This window comes from Salvelinus namaycush, chromosome 2 (assembly GCF_016432855.1).
Source record: "Salvelinus namaycush isolate Seneca chromosome 2, SaNama_1.0, whole genome shotgun sequence".
Lineage (NCBI taxonomy): Eukaryota > Metazoa > Chordata > Actinopteri > Salmoniformes > Salmonidae > Salvelinus > Salvelinus namaycush.
This window is the reverse complement of record NC_052308.1, coordinates 18640372-18656733: the sequence shown is the minus strand read 5'-3', so window position 1 is coordinate 18656733 and position 16362 is coordinate 18640372. Positions and strand designations below refer to the sequence as shown.

At 41.6% G+C, this 16362-nt stretch overlaps 1 protein-coding gene across 1 annotated transcript in view; it reads left to right on the top strand.

The window, feature by feature from the left end:
- fhit (fragile histidine triad diadenosine triphosphatase) overlaps window positions 1–15065 on the top strand; it is a 333926-nt gene extending 318861 nt beyond the window's left edge. The window contains exons 8-9 of the mRNA XM_039008866.1: window positions 14325–14434; window positions 14590–15065. Of these exons, the coding sequence (XP_038864794.1) occupies window positions 14325–14426 (102 nt within the window). The 3' untranslated portion in view covers window positions 14427–14434; window positions 14590–15065. The remainder of the gene's footprint in view (window positions 1–14324; window positions 14435–14589) is intronic.
- The last annotated feature ends 1297 nt before the right edge of the window (window positions 15066–16362 follow it).

Below are 16362 nucleotides of genomic sequence, written 5' to 3'. Positions count from 1 at the left end.
GAATCTAGATGATGATCCCTGACATACAGTTTCTACAGATGGCTCGTTATCGGTCTGCTCTCTGGTAAAACCATGGATCACTCTGAGGTCACGGCAACCCCGCTGACCCTGAGGTCAGTGCTTAATGAAAGCATGTCCTGTCTGACTTATGAGGTCCTGCCCTGCATGTGCTATGACACAGAGTCCCCACAAGATAACATGGGGTTACCAGGGGTTAATCAAGTCTGATTCTGCTCTCTGTGTGCAATATGATATTACCTGCTTGACTTTGAGATGGATCCCTGATTGCTCTGAGAGAGCTATAGGCTCTTTTTATGGCCTCATAGCTATACATAACTATACTATCAGGGTCTCTTCACCTCCATTACAGTACATATGCCTACTATACAGTGAATTGAAGAATAACATTGTATCGGCAACATTTCCCCATTGAGATTGTTAAGACATTTGAATGGATTTATATTTTTCCCTGAAGTTTTATCACAGAAAGACTCAAATCATAAAGTGCATTCAAAAGGCAGTGTAGCGTCTTCCAGCTATCCACCATGCTGTGATAAACAGATGTTGTCCATAATAATTGTCCAAATGCCAACTCTTGGCATAATCATATAATCCATTATACTGTGCTGTATGCTTCTATGATTCATAAATCATTTCATGCATGTACTCTAGTTGAGATTATGCGACTCAACCAAATTAGAAGATCTCACCAGGGTAATCCTTAGCTGTGCCATGTCTTCTCCTCCCTAGCCCCACACACGCCCCTCTCTCTCATGGGTGTCTGATGAGCCCTCTCTCTGGCAACATGTGACTGTACTCTACTGTACTTTGAGTGCAGTCTGCAGCCTGAACCTGAGATCTCATATGAAAGCTGGCTTCTCTCGACGACAGGCCGTGTGCTGAGCCCCTCCTGTGGCGGTCTCAGCAGGGGAACACAAGTGTACGGGGAAGGTGGCCAAGAAGGAAGCCAATAGAATCTCTGCATGTGTTCTCTCGAAACGTCTGACGGGTCCACATCACAGAACCTCTTGAGCTTAATCAGTGTGTCTGAGAATAGAGGCGCGTGTTTGACAGCCTGTCAGAAAAAGGGTATTTAAAAAAAATCTGGGGAATATAATTTTTGTTGGGTAATTACCGCACCAGCTGCTAAAATGTTTTTACATGCCATCAAGATGGCTTCAGTCACAGAGGAAAGACAGGAGGAGAGAAGCTAGGGCAATCTGTTCTTACTGTGGTGAAATTCTCCTCTCTCTCTGTCTCTCTCTGTCTCCTGGGTTTTTACTGTTGGCCAGAATATGTGACTGACAAACCAAACAGAAGGTAGAATCAGTGAAACTTGGAAAAATACATAAGGAATAGAATCTTCATATTTGATGCAAATTGTATGTAAAGCGCTGTAAACACCTCGTTCAAACCAACTGACTAATATGAGATGGTTGCATATTAATTTCTATCATCACACATTAATTTAAAATATGTTGGACAGTTTGGAAGTTATATGCACACAACTGATGTTAGTTGTGGAATGCATATACTGTACAGTCTATTTGTTTCTGATCTAAGAGGCTTCAGCATACTATTATCCAACACTGCTGCCCCCATGCTGCCACACTAACTCCTACAAGTAGCCACCACCCTGCATCATTCAAGGAGACAGTGCAATTAAAATATTATGGTTTGGAGGAAATGTGTAATATCCTTGCCCCTGGCAACCATATCTAGTTATCACGTTTTAGGGAAGACCCAGATGCAGACAGTGTCAAAGTAACACAACTTTATTACTAGAACAGGGGGTAGGCAAAACGACAGGTCAAGGGCAGGCAGAGGTCGGTAATCCAGTCCAAAGGGCACAGAACTGCAGGCAGTCTTAGGGTCAGGGCAGGCAGAGGTCAATAATCCAGTGTGGTGTGACAAGGAGAGAACACAGGTATAAATACACTGGGGATAATGGGGAAGATGGGTGACACCTGGAGGGGGGGGGAAGCCAAGCACAGGCAGGTAAAACAGATCAGGGTGTGACACTAATCTAGATTATCATTCATATTTAACATTTCTCCTTTTGTTTTATATCATCCATGAATCCTATTTAGTACTTACTTTTTGTCGCTGTCATACAATTTGTCCTTGTGTAACTTGTAATAAGACACTATGGTACAGTTGTAAATTATTTTCTTTACTTGGGTGAGCCAGCTTTTACTGTTTAGCTAGCCTGATGCCATAGTGCAATCTCTAGTGTTACACTTTACTTCTTAACTTCATTGTCTAATGTTAACTTAAAATGTAGTTTGATTGCTTCGTACATCCTGCCACGCCTAATGTAACTGTCTTGATAGCAAATAGAATATGGTTCAGGCTACAGTGTATATTTTAATTAGGATTTTGGCAGTTTGTTTACCGACAACAATTTGTCTATCAACTATGGCACGGATGCTGTGTAATATTTTAACAAAAACACAATAATTGCCAAATGTTTTAAATAAGCTGCCAATAGCCCGATTTGTCATACCAATGTATCCAAACTAGGGTCGCAAAGAGAGGGTAACTTCAAAAGTTACTTGAAACTTTTGAATTTTGTCAGTAAACTACCATAATTTTGGTATCTTTCAAGGATCTATCACAAGACATCTAGTGTCTCTTTTGGGTAATTCAGATTATCACAGGTGTCTGTATTTATTCCTTGCCCTCTGTGTGGCCTTATCACATGTAAAATATATGAAATAATGATAAAAAACGTTTTGGGAATGACAAGGCTGTAAAATATTATCCTAAATATAAACCATCAACTTAGTGAATATCATTAGTGTTAAATATGAGGGTTTCAGCATGAAATATCCTTTCTATATATTTTTACACACTTCAAATGTTTTTACTATGTCAATATGTATTTTTTGTCAATGTTTTGGCATCAAACTGGTGGCAGTTGTGAAGAAAAGTCAATAGTTGGAAGAATTGCAGAGTTAATTGAAAATAATGCCATTGTTGAGTTGATGCTTTTTTCATTAATTAGGCTTTTTTCTCTTGAACCATATGTTCTATCTACTAGAAACTCGACAATATGGACACAGATATAAAAAAATATATATACTATATATGAATACATTTTATACAAGTTATTCAAGTATAAATGACCAAAGTTATGATAGATTGCCATAGATTTTCAGTTAATTACTGAAATGACTGACGATTCCGGTAACTTTGGGAAATTACCGGTAGTTTTGCAACCCTAATTCAAACATATCTTGAAAATCCAACATAATTGAATCAATCTGAGAGAGTTAGGAGTGAAATTGAACGGTACAAGAGTTGAGCTACAGTAGTCATCTCATGTGAAATCATCATTCACCCTGTTCAAAATACAAACCAATGAATGGAAATGTGTCTTGCAGAAGCTGATTGCCAAAGGTAATTACCAGTGGAGATTAAAAGATATGCACTTGCATCTACCATTTCTATCATGGTCTCCAAGGTTCAATGGGAGGCTGAGACTAGAACCATGAATTATCAATAACTCAATAAACATAACATAACTAGATCTTTGAATTGTATGGGGGATGAAGAGGTCTGGGTTCTGAATCTTGTGTAAATATGTTGGCGGATTTATTAGATGTTTTTATTTTTTCTGTTTTGACATACACTACTGGTCAAAAGTTTTAGAACACCTACTCATTCAAGGGTTTTTCTTTATTTTACTTTTTCTACATTGTAGAATAATAGTGAGGACATCAAAAATATGAAATAACACATTATGTAGTAACCAGATGGGATGGCGTATCGCTGTGGTAGCCATGCTGGTAGTGTGCATTTAATTCTAAATAAATCACAGACTGTCACCAGCAATGCACCCCCACACCATCACACCTCCGCCTCCATGCTTTACAGTGGGAAATACACATGCAGAGATCATCCGTTCACCCACACCGCGTCTCACAAAGACACGGCGGTTGGAACCAAAATTTTTAAATTTGGACTCCAGACCAAAGGACAAATTTATATCGATCTAATGTCCATTGCTCGTGTTTCTTGGCCCAAGCAAGAAACACTTCTTATTGGTGTCCTTGAGTAGTGGTTTCTTTGCAGAAATTTGACCATGAAGGCCTGATTCACACATTTTCCTCTGAACAGTTGATGTTGAGATGTGTCTGTTACTTGAACTCTGTGAAGCATTTATTTGGGCTGCCATTTCTGAGGCTGGTAACTCTAATGAACTTATCAATCAATCAATCAATCAATTTTATTTTATATAGCCCTTCGTACATCAGCTAATATCTCGAAGTGCTGTACAGAAACCCAGCCTAAAACCCCAAACAGCTAGTAATGCAGGTGTAGAAGCACGGTGGCTAGGAAAAACTCCCTAGAAAGGCCAAAACCTAGGAAGAAACCTAGAGAGGAACCAGGCTATGAGGGGTGGCCAGTCCTCTTCTGGCTGTGCTGGGTGGAGATTATAACAGAACTATGCCAAGATGTTCAAAAATGTTCATAAGTGACAAGCATGGTCAAATAATAATCATGAATAATTTTCAGTTGGCTTTTCATAGCTGATCATTAAGAGTTGAAAAACAACAGGTCTGGGACAGGTGGCGGTTCCATAACCGCAGGCAGAACAGCTGAAACTGGAATAGCAGCAAGGCCAGGCGGACTGGGGACAGCAAGGAGTCACCACGGGCGGCAGTCCCGACGCATGGTCCTAGGGCCCAGGTCCTCCGAGAGAAAGAAAGAGAGAAGGAGAAAATTAGAGAGAGCCAAGATTTTCAAAATGTTCATAAATGACAAGCATGGTCAAATAATAATCAGGAATAAATCTCAGTTGGCTTTTCATAGCTGATCATTAAGAGTTGAAAACAGCAGGTCTGGGACAGGTAGGGGTTCCATAACCGCAGGCAGAACAGTTGAAACTGGAATAGCAGCAAGGCCAGGCGGACTGGGGACAGCAAGGAGTCACCACGGCCGGTAGTCCCGACGTATGGTCCTAGGGCTCAGGTCCTCCGAGAGAAAGAAAGAGAGAAGGAGAAAATTAGAGAGAGCCAAGATTTTCAAAATGTTCATAAATGACAAGCATGGTCAAATAATAATCAGGAATAAATCTCAGTTGGCTTTTCATAGCCGATCATTAAGAGTTGAAAACAGCAGGTCTGGGACAGGTAGGGGTTCCGTAACCGCAGGCAGAACAGTTGAAACTGGAATAGCAGCAAGGCCAGGCGGACTGGGGACAGCAAGGAGTCATCATGCCCGGTAGTCCTGACGTATGGTCCTAGGGCTCAGGTTCTCAGAGAGAAAGAGAGAACGAGAGAATTAGAGAGAGCATACTTAAATTCACACAGGACACTGGATAAGACAGGAGAAGTACTCCAGGTATAACCAACTGACCCTAGCCCCCCGACACATAAACTACTGCAGCATAAATACTGGAGGCTGAGACAGGAGCGGTCAGGAGACACTGTGGCCCCATCCGAAGAAACACCCGGACAGGGCCAAACAGGAAGGATATAACCCCACCCACTTTGCCAAAGCACAGCCCCCGCACCACTAGAGGGATATCTTCAACCACCAACTTACAATCCTGAGACAAGGCCGAGTATAGCCCACAAAGGTCTCCACCACAGCACAAACCAAGGGGGGGCGCCAACCCAGACAGGAAGATCACGTCAGTAACTCAACCCACTCAAGTGACGCACCCCTCCTAGGGACGGCATGAAAGAGCACCAGTAAGCCAGTGACTCAGCCCCTGTAATAGGGTTAGAGGCAGAGAATCCCAGTGGAGAGAGGGGAACCGGCCTGGCAGAGACAGCAAGGGCGGTTCGTTGCTCCAGAGCCTTTCCGTTCACCTTCACACTCCTGGGCCAGACTACACTCAATCATATGACCTACTGAAGAGATAAGTCTTCAGTAAAGACTTAAAGGTTGAGACCGAGTCTGCGTCTCTCACATGGGTAGGCAGACTGTTCCATAAAAATGGAGATCTATAGGAGAAAGCCCTGCCTCCCGCTGTTTGCTTAGAAATTCTAGGGACAATTAGGAGGCCTGCGTCTTGTGACCGTAGCGTACGTATTGGTATATACGGCAGGACCAACTCGGAAAGATAGGTAGGAGCAAGCCCATGTAACGCTTTATAGGTTAACAGTAAAACCTTGAAATCAGCCCTTGCCTTAACAGGAAGCCAGTGTAGGGAAGCTAGCACTGGAGTAATATGTTCAAATTTCTTGGTTCTAGTCAGGATTCTAGCAGCCGTATTTAGCACTAACTGAAGTTTATTTAGTGCTTTATCCGGGTAGCCGGAAAGTAGAGCATTGCAGTAGTCTAACCTAGAAGTAACAAATGCATGGATTAATTTTTCTGCATCATTTTTGGACAGAAAATTTCTGATTTTTGCAATGTTACGTAGATGGAAAAAAGCTGTCCTTGAAACAGTCTTGATATGTTCGTCAAAAGAGAGATCAGGGTCAAGAGTAACGCCGAGGTCCTTCACAGTTTTATTTGAGACGACTTTACAACCATCAAGATGAATTGTCAGATTTAACAGAAGATCTCTTTGTTTCTTGGGACCTAGAACAAGCATCTCTGTTTTGTCCGAGTTTAAAAGTAGAAAGTTTTCAGCCATCCACTTCCTTATGTCTGAAACACAGGCTTCTAGCGAGGGCAATTTTGGGGCTTCACCATGTTTCATTGAAATGTACAGCTGTGTGTCATCCGCATAGCAGTGAAAGTTAACATTATGTTTTCGAATAACATCCCCAAGAGGTAAAATATATAGTGAAAACAATAGTGGTCCTAAAACGGAACCTTGAGGAACACCGAAATGTACAGTTGATTTGTCAGAGGACAGACCATTCACAGAGACAAACTGATATCTTTCCGACAGGTAAGATCTAAACCAGGCCAGAACTTGTCCGTGTAGACCAATTTGGGTTTCCAGTCTCTCCAAAAGAATGTGGTGATCGATGGTGTCAAAGGCAGCACTAAGGTCTAGTAGCACGAGGACAGATGCAGAGCCTCGGTCTGACGCCATTAAAAGGTCATTTACCACCTTCACAAGTGCAGTCTCAGTGCTATGATGGGGTCTAAAACCAGACTGAAGCATTTCGTATACATTGTTTGTCTTCAGAAAGGCAGTGAGTTGCTGCGCAACAGCTTTTTCTAAAATTTTTGAGAGGAATGGAAGATTCGATATAGGCCGATAGTTTTTTATATTTTCCGGGTCAAGGTTTGGCTTTTTCAAGAGAGGCTTTATCACTGCCACTTTTAGTGAGTTTGGTACACATCCGGTGGATAGAGAGCTGTTTATTATGTTCAACATAGGAGGGCCAAGCACAGGAAGCAGCTCCTTCAGCAGTTTAGTAGGAATAGGATCCAGTATGCAGCTTGAAGGTTTAGAGGCCATGATTATTTTCATCATTGTGTCAAGAGATATAGTACTAAAACACTTAAGTGTCTCTCCCGATCCCAGGCCCTCGCAGAGCTGTGCAGATCCAGGACAGCTAAGCCCTGGAGGAATACGCAGATTCAAAGAGGAGTCCGTAATTTGCTTTCTAATGGTCATGATCTTTTCCTCAAAGAAGTTCATGAATTTATTACTGCTGAAGTGAAAGCCATCCTCTCTTGGGGAATGCTGCTTTTTAGTTAGCTTTGCAACAGTATCAAAAAGAAATTTTGGATTGTTCTTATTTTCCTCGATTAAGTTGGAAAAGTAGGATGATCGAGCAGCAGTGAGGGCTCTTCGGTACTGCACGGTACTGTCTTTCCAAGCTAGTCGGAAGACTTCCAGTTTGGTGTGGCGCCATTTCCGTTCCAATTTCCTGGAAGCTTGCTTCAAAGCTCGGGTATTTTCTGTATACCAGGGAGCTAGTTTCTTATGACAAATGTTTTTCGTTTTTAGGGGTGCAACTGCATCTAGGGTATTGCGCAAGGTTAAATTGAGTTCCTCAGTTAAGTGGTTAACTGATTTTTGTCCTCTGACGTCCTTGGGTAGGCAGAAGGAGTCTGGAAGGGCATCAAGGAATTTTTGTGTTGTCTGAGAATTTATAGCACGACTTTTGATGCTCCTTGGTTGGGGTCTGAGCAGATTATTTGTTGCGATTGCAAACGTAATAAAATGGTGGTCCGATAGTCCAGGATTATGTGGAAAAACATTAAGATCTACAACATTTATTCCATGGGACAAAACTAGGTCCAGAGTATGACTGTGGCAGTGAGTAGGTCCAGAGACATGTTGGACAAAACCCACTGAGTCGATGATGGCTCCGAAAGACTTTTGGAGTGGGTCTGTGGACTTCTCCATGTGAATATTAAAATCACCAAAAATTAGAATATGATCTGCTATGACTACAAGGTCTGATAGGAATTCAGGGAACTCAGAGAGGAACGCTTTATATGGCCCAGGAGGCCTGTAAACAGTAGCTATAAAAAGTGATTGAGTAGGCTGCATAGATTTCATGACTAGAAGCTCAAAAGACGAAAACGTCATTTTTTTTTTTGTAAATTGAAATTTGCTATCGTAAATGTTAGCAACACCTCCGCCTTTGCGGGATGCACGGGGGATATGGTCACTAGTGTAACCAGGAGGTGAGGCCTCATTTAACACAGTAAATTCATCAGGCTTAAGCCATGTTTCAGTCAGGCCAATCACATCAAGATTATGATCAGTGATTAGTTCATTGACTATGACTGCCTTTGAAGTGAGGGATCTAACATTAAGTAACCCTATTTTGAGATGTGAGGTATCACAATCTCTTTCAATAATGGCAGGAATGGAGGAGGTCTTTATCCTAATAAGATTGCTAAGGCGAACACCGCCATGTTTAGTTTTGCCCAACCTAGGTCGAGGCACAGACACAGTCTCAATGGGTATGGCTGAGCTGACTACACTGACTGTGCTATTGGCAGACTCCACTAAGCTGGCAGGTTGGCTAACAGCCTGCTGCCTGGCCTGCACCCTATTTCATTGTGGGGCTAGAGGAGTTAGAGCCCTATCTATGTTGGTAGATAAGATGAGAGCACCCCTCCAGCTAGGATGGAGTCCGTCACTCCTCAGCAGGTCAGGCTTGGTCCTGTTTGTGGGTGAGTCCCAGAAAGAGGGCCAATTATCTACAAATTCTATCTTTTGGGAGGGGCAGAAAACAGTTTTCAACCAGCGATTGAGTGCTGAGACTCTGCTGTAGAGCTCGTCACTCCCCCTAACTGGGAGGGGGCCAGAGACAATTACTCGATGCCGACACATCTTTCTAGCTGATTTACACGCTGAAGCTATGTTGCACTTGGTGACCTCTGACTGTTTCATCCTAACATCGTTGGTGCCGACGTGGATAACAATATCTCTATACTCTCTACACTCGCCAGATTTAGCTTTAGCCAGCACCATCTTTAGATTAGCCTTAACGTCGGTAGCCCTGCCCCCTGGTAAACAGTGTATGATCGCTGGGTGATTCGTTTTAAGTCTAATACTGCGGGTAATGGAGTCGCCAATGACTAGGGTTTTCAATTTGTCAGAGCTAATGGTGGGAGCCTTCGGCGTCTCAGACCCCGTAACGGGAGGAGTAGAGACAAGAGAAGACTCAGACTCAGACTCCGACTCGCTACATAATGGGGAGAACCGGTTGAAAGTTTCTGTCGGCTGAATGAGCGACACCAGTTGAGCATTCCTACAGCATTTCCCTCCAGAAGCCATGAGAAAGTTGTCCGGCTGCGGGGACTGTGCGGGGGGGTTTATACTAACGTTACTATCTGTACTTACTGGTGGCACAGACGCTGTTTCTTCCTTTCCTACACTGAAATTACCCTTGCCTAACGATTGCGTCTGAAGCTGGGCTTGTAGCACAGCTATTCTCGCCGTAAGGCGATCGTTCTCCTGTATATTATGAGTACAGCGACTGCAATTAGAAGACATCATGTTAATGTTACTACTTAGCTTCGGCTGTTGAAGGTGTTGACGAACCATGTCCAGATAAAGCGTCCGGAGTGAAAAAGTTGAATGAGGGAAAAAGGTTGCGATGGAAAAACTAAAAATATAAACGGTAATTAAAAACAAAAACAAAACAAAAAACGTAAAGTTGTCAGCTAGCAAAGTAAAGTAAAGTTGGCAGCAAAACGCACAGCAACAAAACGCACAGCAACACGTCTGCAGATTCAACAGGAAGTTGAACACAAATTTGTGAAGCTTGCATTCAATTGCCACTCCCTGTTTCACACAAGGAACTTATCCTCTGCAGCAGAGGTAACTCTGGGTCTTCGATTCCTGTGGGGGTCCTCATGAGAGCCAGTTTCATCATAGCGCTTGATGATTTTTGCGACTGAACTTGAAGAAACGTTATAAGTTCTTGAAATGTTCCGTATTGATTGACCTTCATGTCTTAAAATAATGATGGACTGTCATTTCTCTTTGCTTATTTGAGCTGTTCTTGACATAATACGGACATGGTCTTTTACCAAATAGGGTTATCTTCTGTATACCCCCCCACCTTGTCACAACACAACTGATTGGCTCAAATACATTAAGTAGGAAAGAAATTCGACAAATTAACTTTTAACAAGGCACACCTGTTAATTGAAATGCATTCCAGGTGACTACCTCATGAAGCTGGTTGAGAGAATGCCAAGAGTGTGCAAATCTCTCATCAAGGCAAAGGATGGCTTTTTGAAGAATCTCAAACATAAAATATATTTGTTTTTTTTAACACTTTTTTGGTTACCACATGATTCCATATGTTTTATTTCATAGTTTTGATGTCTTCACTATTATTCTACAATGTAGAAAATAGTAAAAATAAAGAAAAACCCTTGAATGAGTAGGTGTTCTAAAACTTATGACCGGTAGTGTATGTTACTCAGAAAACCCAGTTTTCCTTATTTATTCAGAAGCCTTGATGCACCTGGAGGGATTTGAATTCCACAAACTTCCATTTATGAGTAAATTGGGTGTGACAAATTATTTAATGAGGAGGATGTCTTTGTGCTGAGAGCAAAGGCTTATCCTCTGAAGTCCTTTTTGTTCACACGTAATTATTAGATGGCCTCTACTGTGACATTGTAATGCCATGGCATGTATGTCAGAGTCCCATAGTGAAAAGCCATGCTGATAGCGGAGGTGTGTCTCCTTTCACTGGAGTGCTGTGTTAAATGTTAAGGCGCTCAAACAAAACCATTATGTTCCTTGGCTCCACATTTATGTCTTTAATAAGGGCATAAATTGATACATTAAAAGCCGCCATGGGAGGGATAATTCACACATGCTGCTCCCGCCAATGTGAATAGACAGTTGCTGCATTAGCTCTTTGACACACTGGAGACAGCTAGCCAGCTACTGTACTGTACCTACAGACGGTTGTGGCCATGTTGCGAGTCATCTCCAGCATTAATATTCATGGGCACGTTTGTCACTGAAAGTATTAACAGGGTTTCTGCGTCTACATTCTGAGGCTCACTACTGAGAAGTGGGGCTATACTAAAGAGGTTAACACACCCTCATGGAGAGGCACACACACACGCTCTCACACACACCAGTGCGTGTTTGGACATCCTCACAGCTGCTAGTGAGGACACAAGGGGATCGGCTTTCCCTTCTCTCAGAGAAACAGCAGGAAGACCAACCCACCTGCTCTAAATGCATGCGCACACACACACACACACACACACACACACACACACACACACACACACACACACACACACACACACACACACACACACACACACACACACACAGACACACACCATGCTGCTAATTGTGCTGCTGTTATCTTGGACATGCTGAGATCTTATAATGTACAAGTGAAGGAACTTGTTTTCAACAGTATAATGAACTATGAAGAACTTACATTGTATGAATGTTGCAGTTTACAACATACTGGAAAAACCAATTCCAAGAAGAGATACTGTAAGAAGGCTACCCTATTCCATGCATTTTCAGCCAAAAAAATGTCTTACTTGAAGGAATAGTTATTGTTTTTCGGTGCTTTGTATTTTCTTAAATAGTCTCAATTACCACTGCAAAGTTCGATGACATAACAGTTGTTGCGCTAGCATTTGTGTGGGGGATTTTTAGATGGAGAACAAAAATCCTTGATTAAGTCTTGATGAGCCTGATGATTATTCAGATAAAGTCAAAGACAAGTCTTTGTTAATATTACATGATTACATTGCATGCTATTAGCAATTGTTCTGCAATCCTCCAGTTTTCCATGCTGTTGTCAATTCAGCTTTTACTCAATATATGTTCGCCCCATGAATCAACACTGTTAAGTAAAAGGAGAACAATTTAGGCTTATTTTAGTGTTTTGCCTTGATATAATATGATGTCTGAGGCCCAAGTAAATGTTTAGAGGCTGGTCACCAGCTCAGGGCTAATTTGCAATATTAGTGTCTCTAATGACATAATCGAGGTGTCAGCTGGTATTTTGTGTTGCAAGGAAACAATATATTTGAGCTCCATAAATACATAATGTCCCCATGAAAATCAATTTGGGACAAATGATGTGACTTACTGCATGCATTATAAATCTTTCATAAGTTGACAATGCCATACTAAAACTGTGTGCAATTCATCTTACTGTGAATGAATTTTCTACCAGAAAAAGAAAAGCTTCAACATCAGAAAGACATATCTTTCCTTCCCCCATTCCTTTGCTTACAGCGAAATACAATGTTGATGTGAGTTTTCCACGCTTGAAATACATTGTAACGTCTTATGGGATTACGTGAGCCTACAAAGCCATTTCAGTTCAACGTTTGAAGCTTGAAAATCTCTGACTCCATCCAACCCCACCACTCCCCCCCTTAACTCCTTTCCAACAAAATGTCATCCTCCAGTTGCTGTAACCATGTCCTGTGAGGTAAATGGACTAGATCCTAATACAGTGTGATGGTCTGAGATAAGGCTTGTCTGGGGTTTGAGCAGTGTGTTGGTGTGGTCCCAGATAACCCACATGAACAGGCAGAGGGTCCAGCCTAGCCTAGAAGAGGGACTAGCATGACTCCCAATGGCGCTAGAGAGATGACCCCCATGTCCTCATGTTCCAACTGGCCATCTCCTGCTTTCCACAGGACCCAATCCGACAAGCTTTCAAGCCAGGGTCATATTCTGTTTGCGCATATAACAAAAAAGAATATGCAACAAAACAGAACAGCACTTGTCAGTGTTGGAAGGAGAAGATGTATTGAAATAATGACCCCCTGGTGTTTTAGCTTCTAGACAGTTTAGAGAGGAAGCGGGGAAACATTGAAATCTATTACATGTTGAATCATTTTACTGCCTAGCTCTCTGAGAACATAAAACATCCCTCTCTGTGCCGTGCTGTTACAGTAGCTATCTTCAACTGGTGGGTATTTTTATTGCATCGTTTTTTACCTAGACTAACCAAGCATGCCACAAACATGTTAGATGTGCTGTGAAAATGACTCAAATACAAATCAATATCACCAACCAGTGCAAGCTTTCTGCACTGTTTATGTTTATTTATTTTGTGTGGCTTGGAAGACATCTCATTCTGAACACTGAATACTAGCCTTGAGGGCTTTCCTGCATCTTAACATCATCTAAACTACAGCCACATATGACAGATCCCAATGTATTGCCTTAGCAGTTGGAAACCACCCCGTGCTGTTGTGGCTTTTATGGTTGGGAGAGGGTATGTATTGCATGTGGCTTTACATTATAAACAACCCCCCCTGGCAGTTAAAATGAAGACACCTCCCAAACCTCAGAATGTCAGCCCATCTGTCCTGGGGGAGGCATTAGTGTGATGAAGTACATTGTTTCCCTCTAAATCTATGAATGTTACAAAAACAGCAACAACAGGCACGGGTGTCAGAATCTGTCACAGTCATACAATTTCCCCTCCATGGCTACTCTCAATTAACCATCATGTGTTCCTCTTGTTTGCCTTGTTGGAAGGGCGAGACGTTTATATTTTAAACCTCAACTCTGATTGTGTCTGAAAAGACTAAATGAGGGGTGAGGTTGTCGTTGTTTTTGTTTTATGCATTTCATGGAATTTCACCAGTGCCCCAGTTCCACTGGGCATCATCTTTTATATTCTATAATCTGGTGGAACAGTCAAGTGCACAGAGACTATTGGGTGCTAATGTTTCTGCTAACACCCGGTCAACAACTTTGTTTATTCTGCTACATTGAAACAGTGTTTTATTCACTGGTGCATACTCATCAAAGGAATCTAGTCAATTTCTCCCTCCAGTTACTGAGGTAAACAGGTGACTATGTGTGTGCATACGTGCGGGTAAGTCTGGGTATACATGTGTTTATTCATCAACTAGTAGCCTCTGTTTAGTAGACTTTTAGTAAAGTAACGTAAAGGACTATGTGATGTATTTATGTGCAGCTCCAGAAGCATGACCGTGAGAGTGAGGACGTCCCTTCCAGGTGGAGAACAGAGGGGGAGATGGCAGCAGAGGCTTCTGATCTCAGGAAACAATTCAGCTAAACTCTCCGGTAAAGAACCACTTTAGGTCTTTCTCTATAAAGAAGGCTACATTGAAAAATGTTTTGCCCATGATGTTAAAGTTGTTGTTGAGTGCTTTAGTTGAAATAGAAGGTTCATGTTAGTGACTCATGACTTATTGTGTTTTGTCTTTTTTCCAATCCAGAATCTCTATAACGACAACTTACAAAGTTTCAAGTGATTGTGAAGTGGATTATTCTTCAGTTGGCACTGTTGTTGAAAAACTTATTTTGAACTGAACTGATGTGGTTGATTACAGTTCATACATCTTTAAATGTAATGTGTGACTTGTATTATTACCTCAGATGTTTTTTTGTGGTGTTTTTGTTGTTCTCCTTAGAATTTATTGGGGTTAGACTTGTACCAGAGTTATTGTTTTTGTTTTATATTCCATGAGTGTCACAACATGTACATGTTGAATTATTCATCAATCGCTCTCCCTTGCATCAGTTCTGAATCCCACCAAATCAGTGCTCATAACAACATTTAAAGGCCCTCTAAACCCCACAGTCACAGCTATGAACATGCACGTGGGCACCTCCATGCAAAGCGGAGCTAAAAACGAGTGGATAATGAAGGTAACATGTGGTTAATAAAGAGGAGCAGCTGCTCTGGGATCTGTGAAATTGTCAAATCAGATTTAGTGTGCCGTAGGAGACAACAAGCCTGCCAAAGAGTCAGCTGAAGGCAATAGATCTGCTTCCACATTGCCGGAGGTCATAGTAGTGGAAAGCAGAGATGTTGTTGTCGCTGGTTTTTCTTCATATTTGTGATTAACTTTAAGTATCTGATTTGGAAAAAAGTTTGCTTTTCCTAATAATCAGTTTGGTTTAGTTTATTAGGATCCCCATTAGCTACTGCACATGCAGCAGCTACACTATCCTGGGGTCCACATAAAACGTACAAATACATAACAAGAAAAACATAAGATATCACATTCAGTTAAAATAAGAGTTATATATATAGGAAAGACAAGAAGAGACCAAAAAAATATCATTTACAGTGAGATAATGAAGGCCTGAAACATTACGAGAAGCATTTTGAAGCCTAATTTCATAGTTTTCAGTTGAAGCTTTGATACACTTTCATTTCCTTCAAATTCCTTCAAAGTTGTAAAGTGCTTAAAAGCATTTCCCTGCACTCTTAGAAAAAAGGGTTCCAAAAGGGTTCTTCGGCTGTCCCCATAGGATAACCCTTTTTTGGTTCCAGGTAGAACCATTTTGGGTTGCATGTAGAACCCTCTGTGGAAAGAGTTTTACATGGAACCCCAAATAGTTCTACCTCAAACAAAAAAGGGTTCTTCAAAGGATTCTCCAATGGGGACAGCCAAAAACCCATTTAGGTTCTAGATAGCACCTATTTTTCTAACAGTGTTGAGTCCAGGGAATGGGTTTTGTTTGGTACAAGGTTGAAAAATGGACCATAATAAATGGTGTGAATTGAACTCCACATCAACATTCAGTAAAGTGGCATTATGATTGAAACAATGACCACAGTAATGGATTGATTCCTTGTGGTTATGCCTGATGAATAGCACAGCATAAGCCTACATTGATTTTCTTTTTTGTACCGATGTTGGAATAAAATGCCAGTCTTGCCATTTACTCAGCTGGATGCAGAAATACAATTCTGTTCTTGAAATACAATGTGTGAGTCGCTTTCTAGTGGTAATCAAGCTGTAAAAGGCCCCATGAATTTTAAACAATATTATTAAGCATGAGGAATTCTTCAATGGCAATAATTCAAAGAGTCGGGGGAGAAAATCCATCTACCGTAGGTCCAGTAAGATTACACTTTCCCACACAGTGAGGGAAACATAGCCTCACATAAAGGAATATACAGTTCATATTTGGCCTTGGCTTCAGGACCAACACTGTTACCTCGATCCAAATGCCCCTTTTAATATCCCTTCCATTTC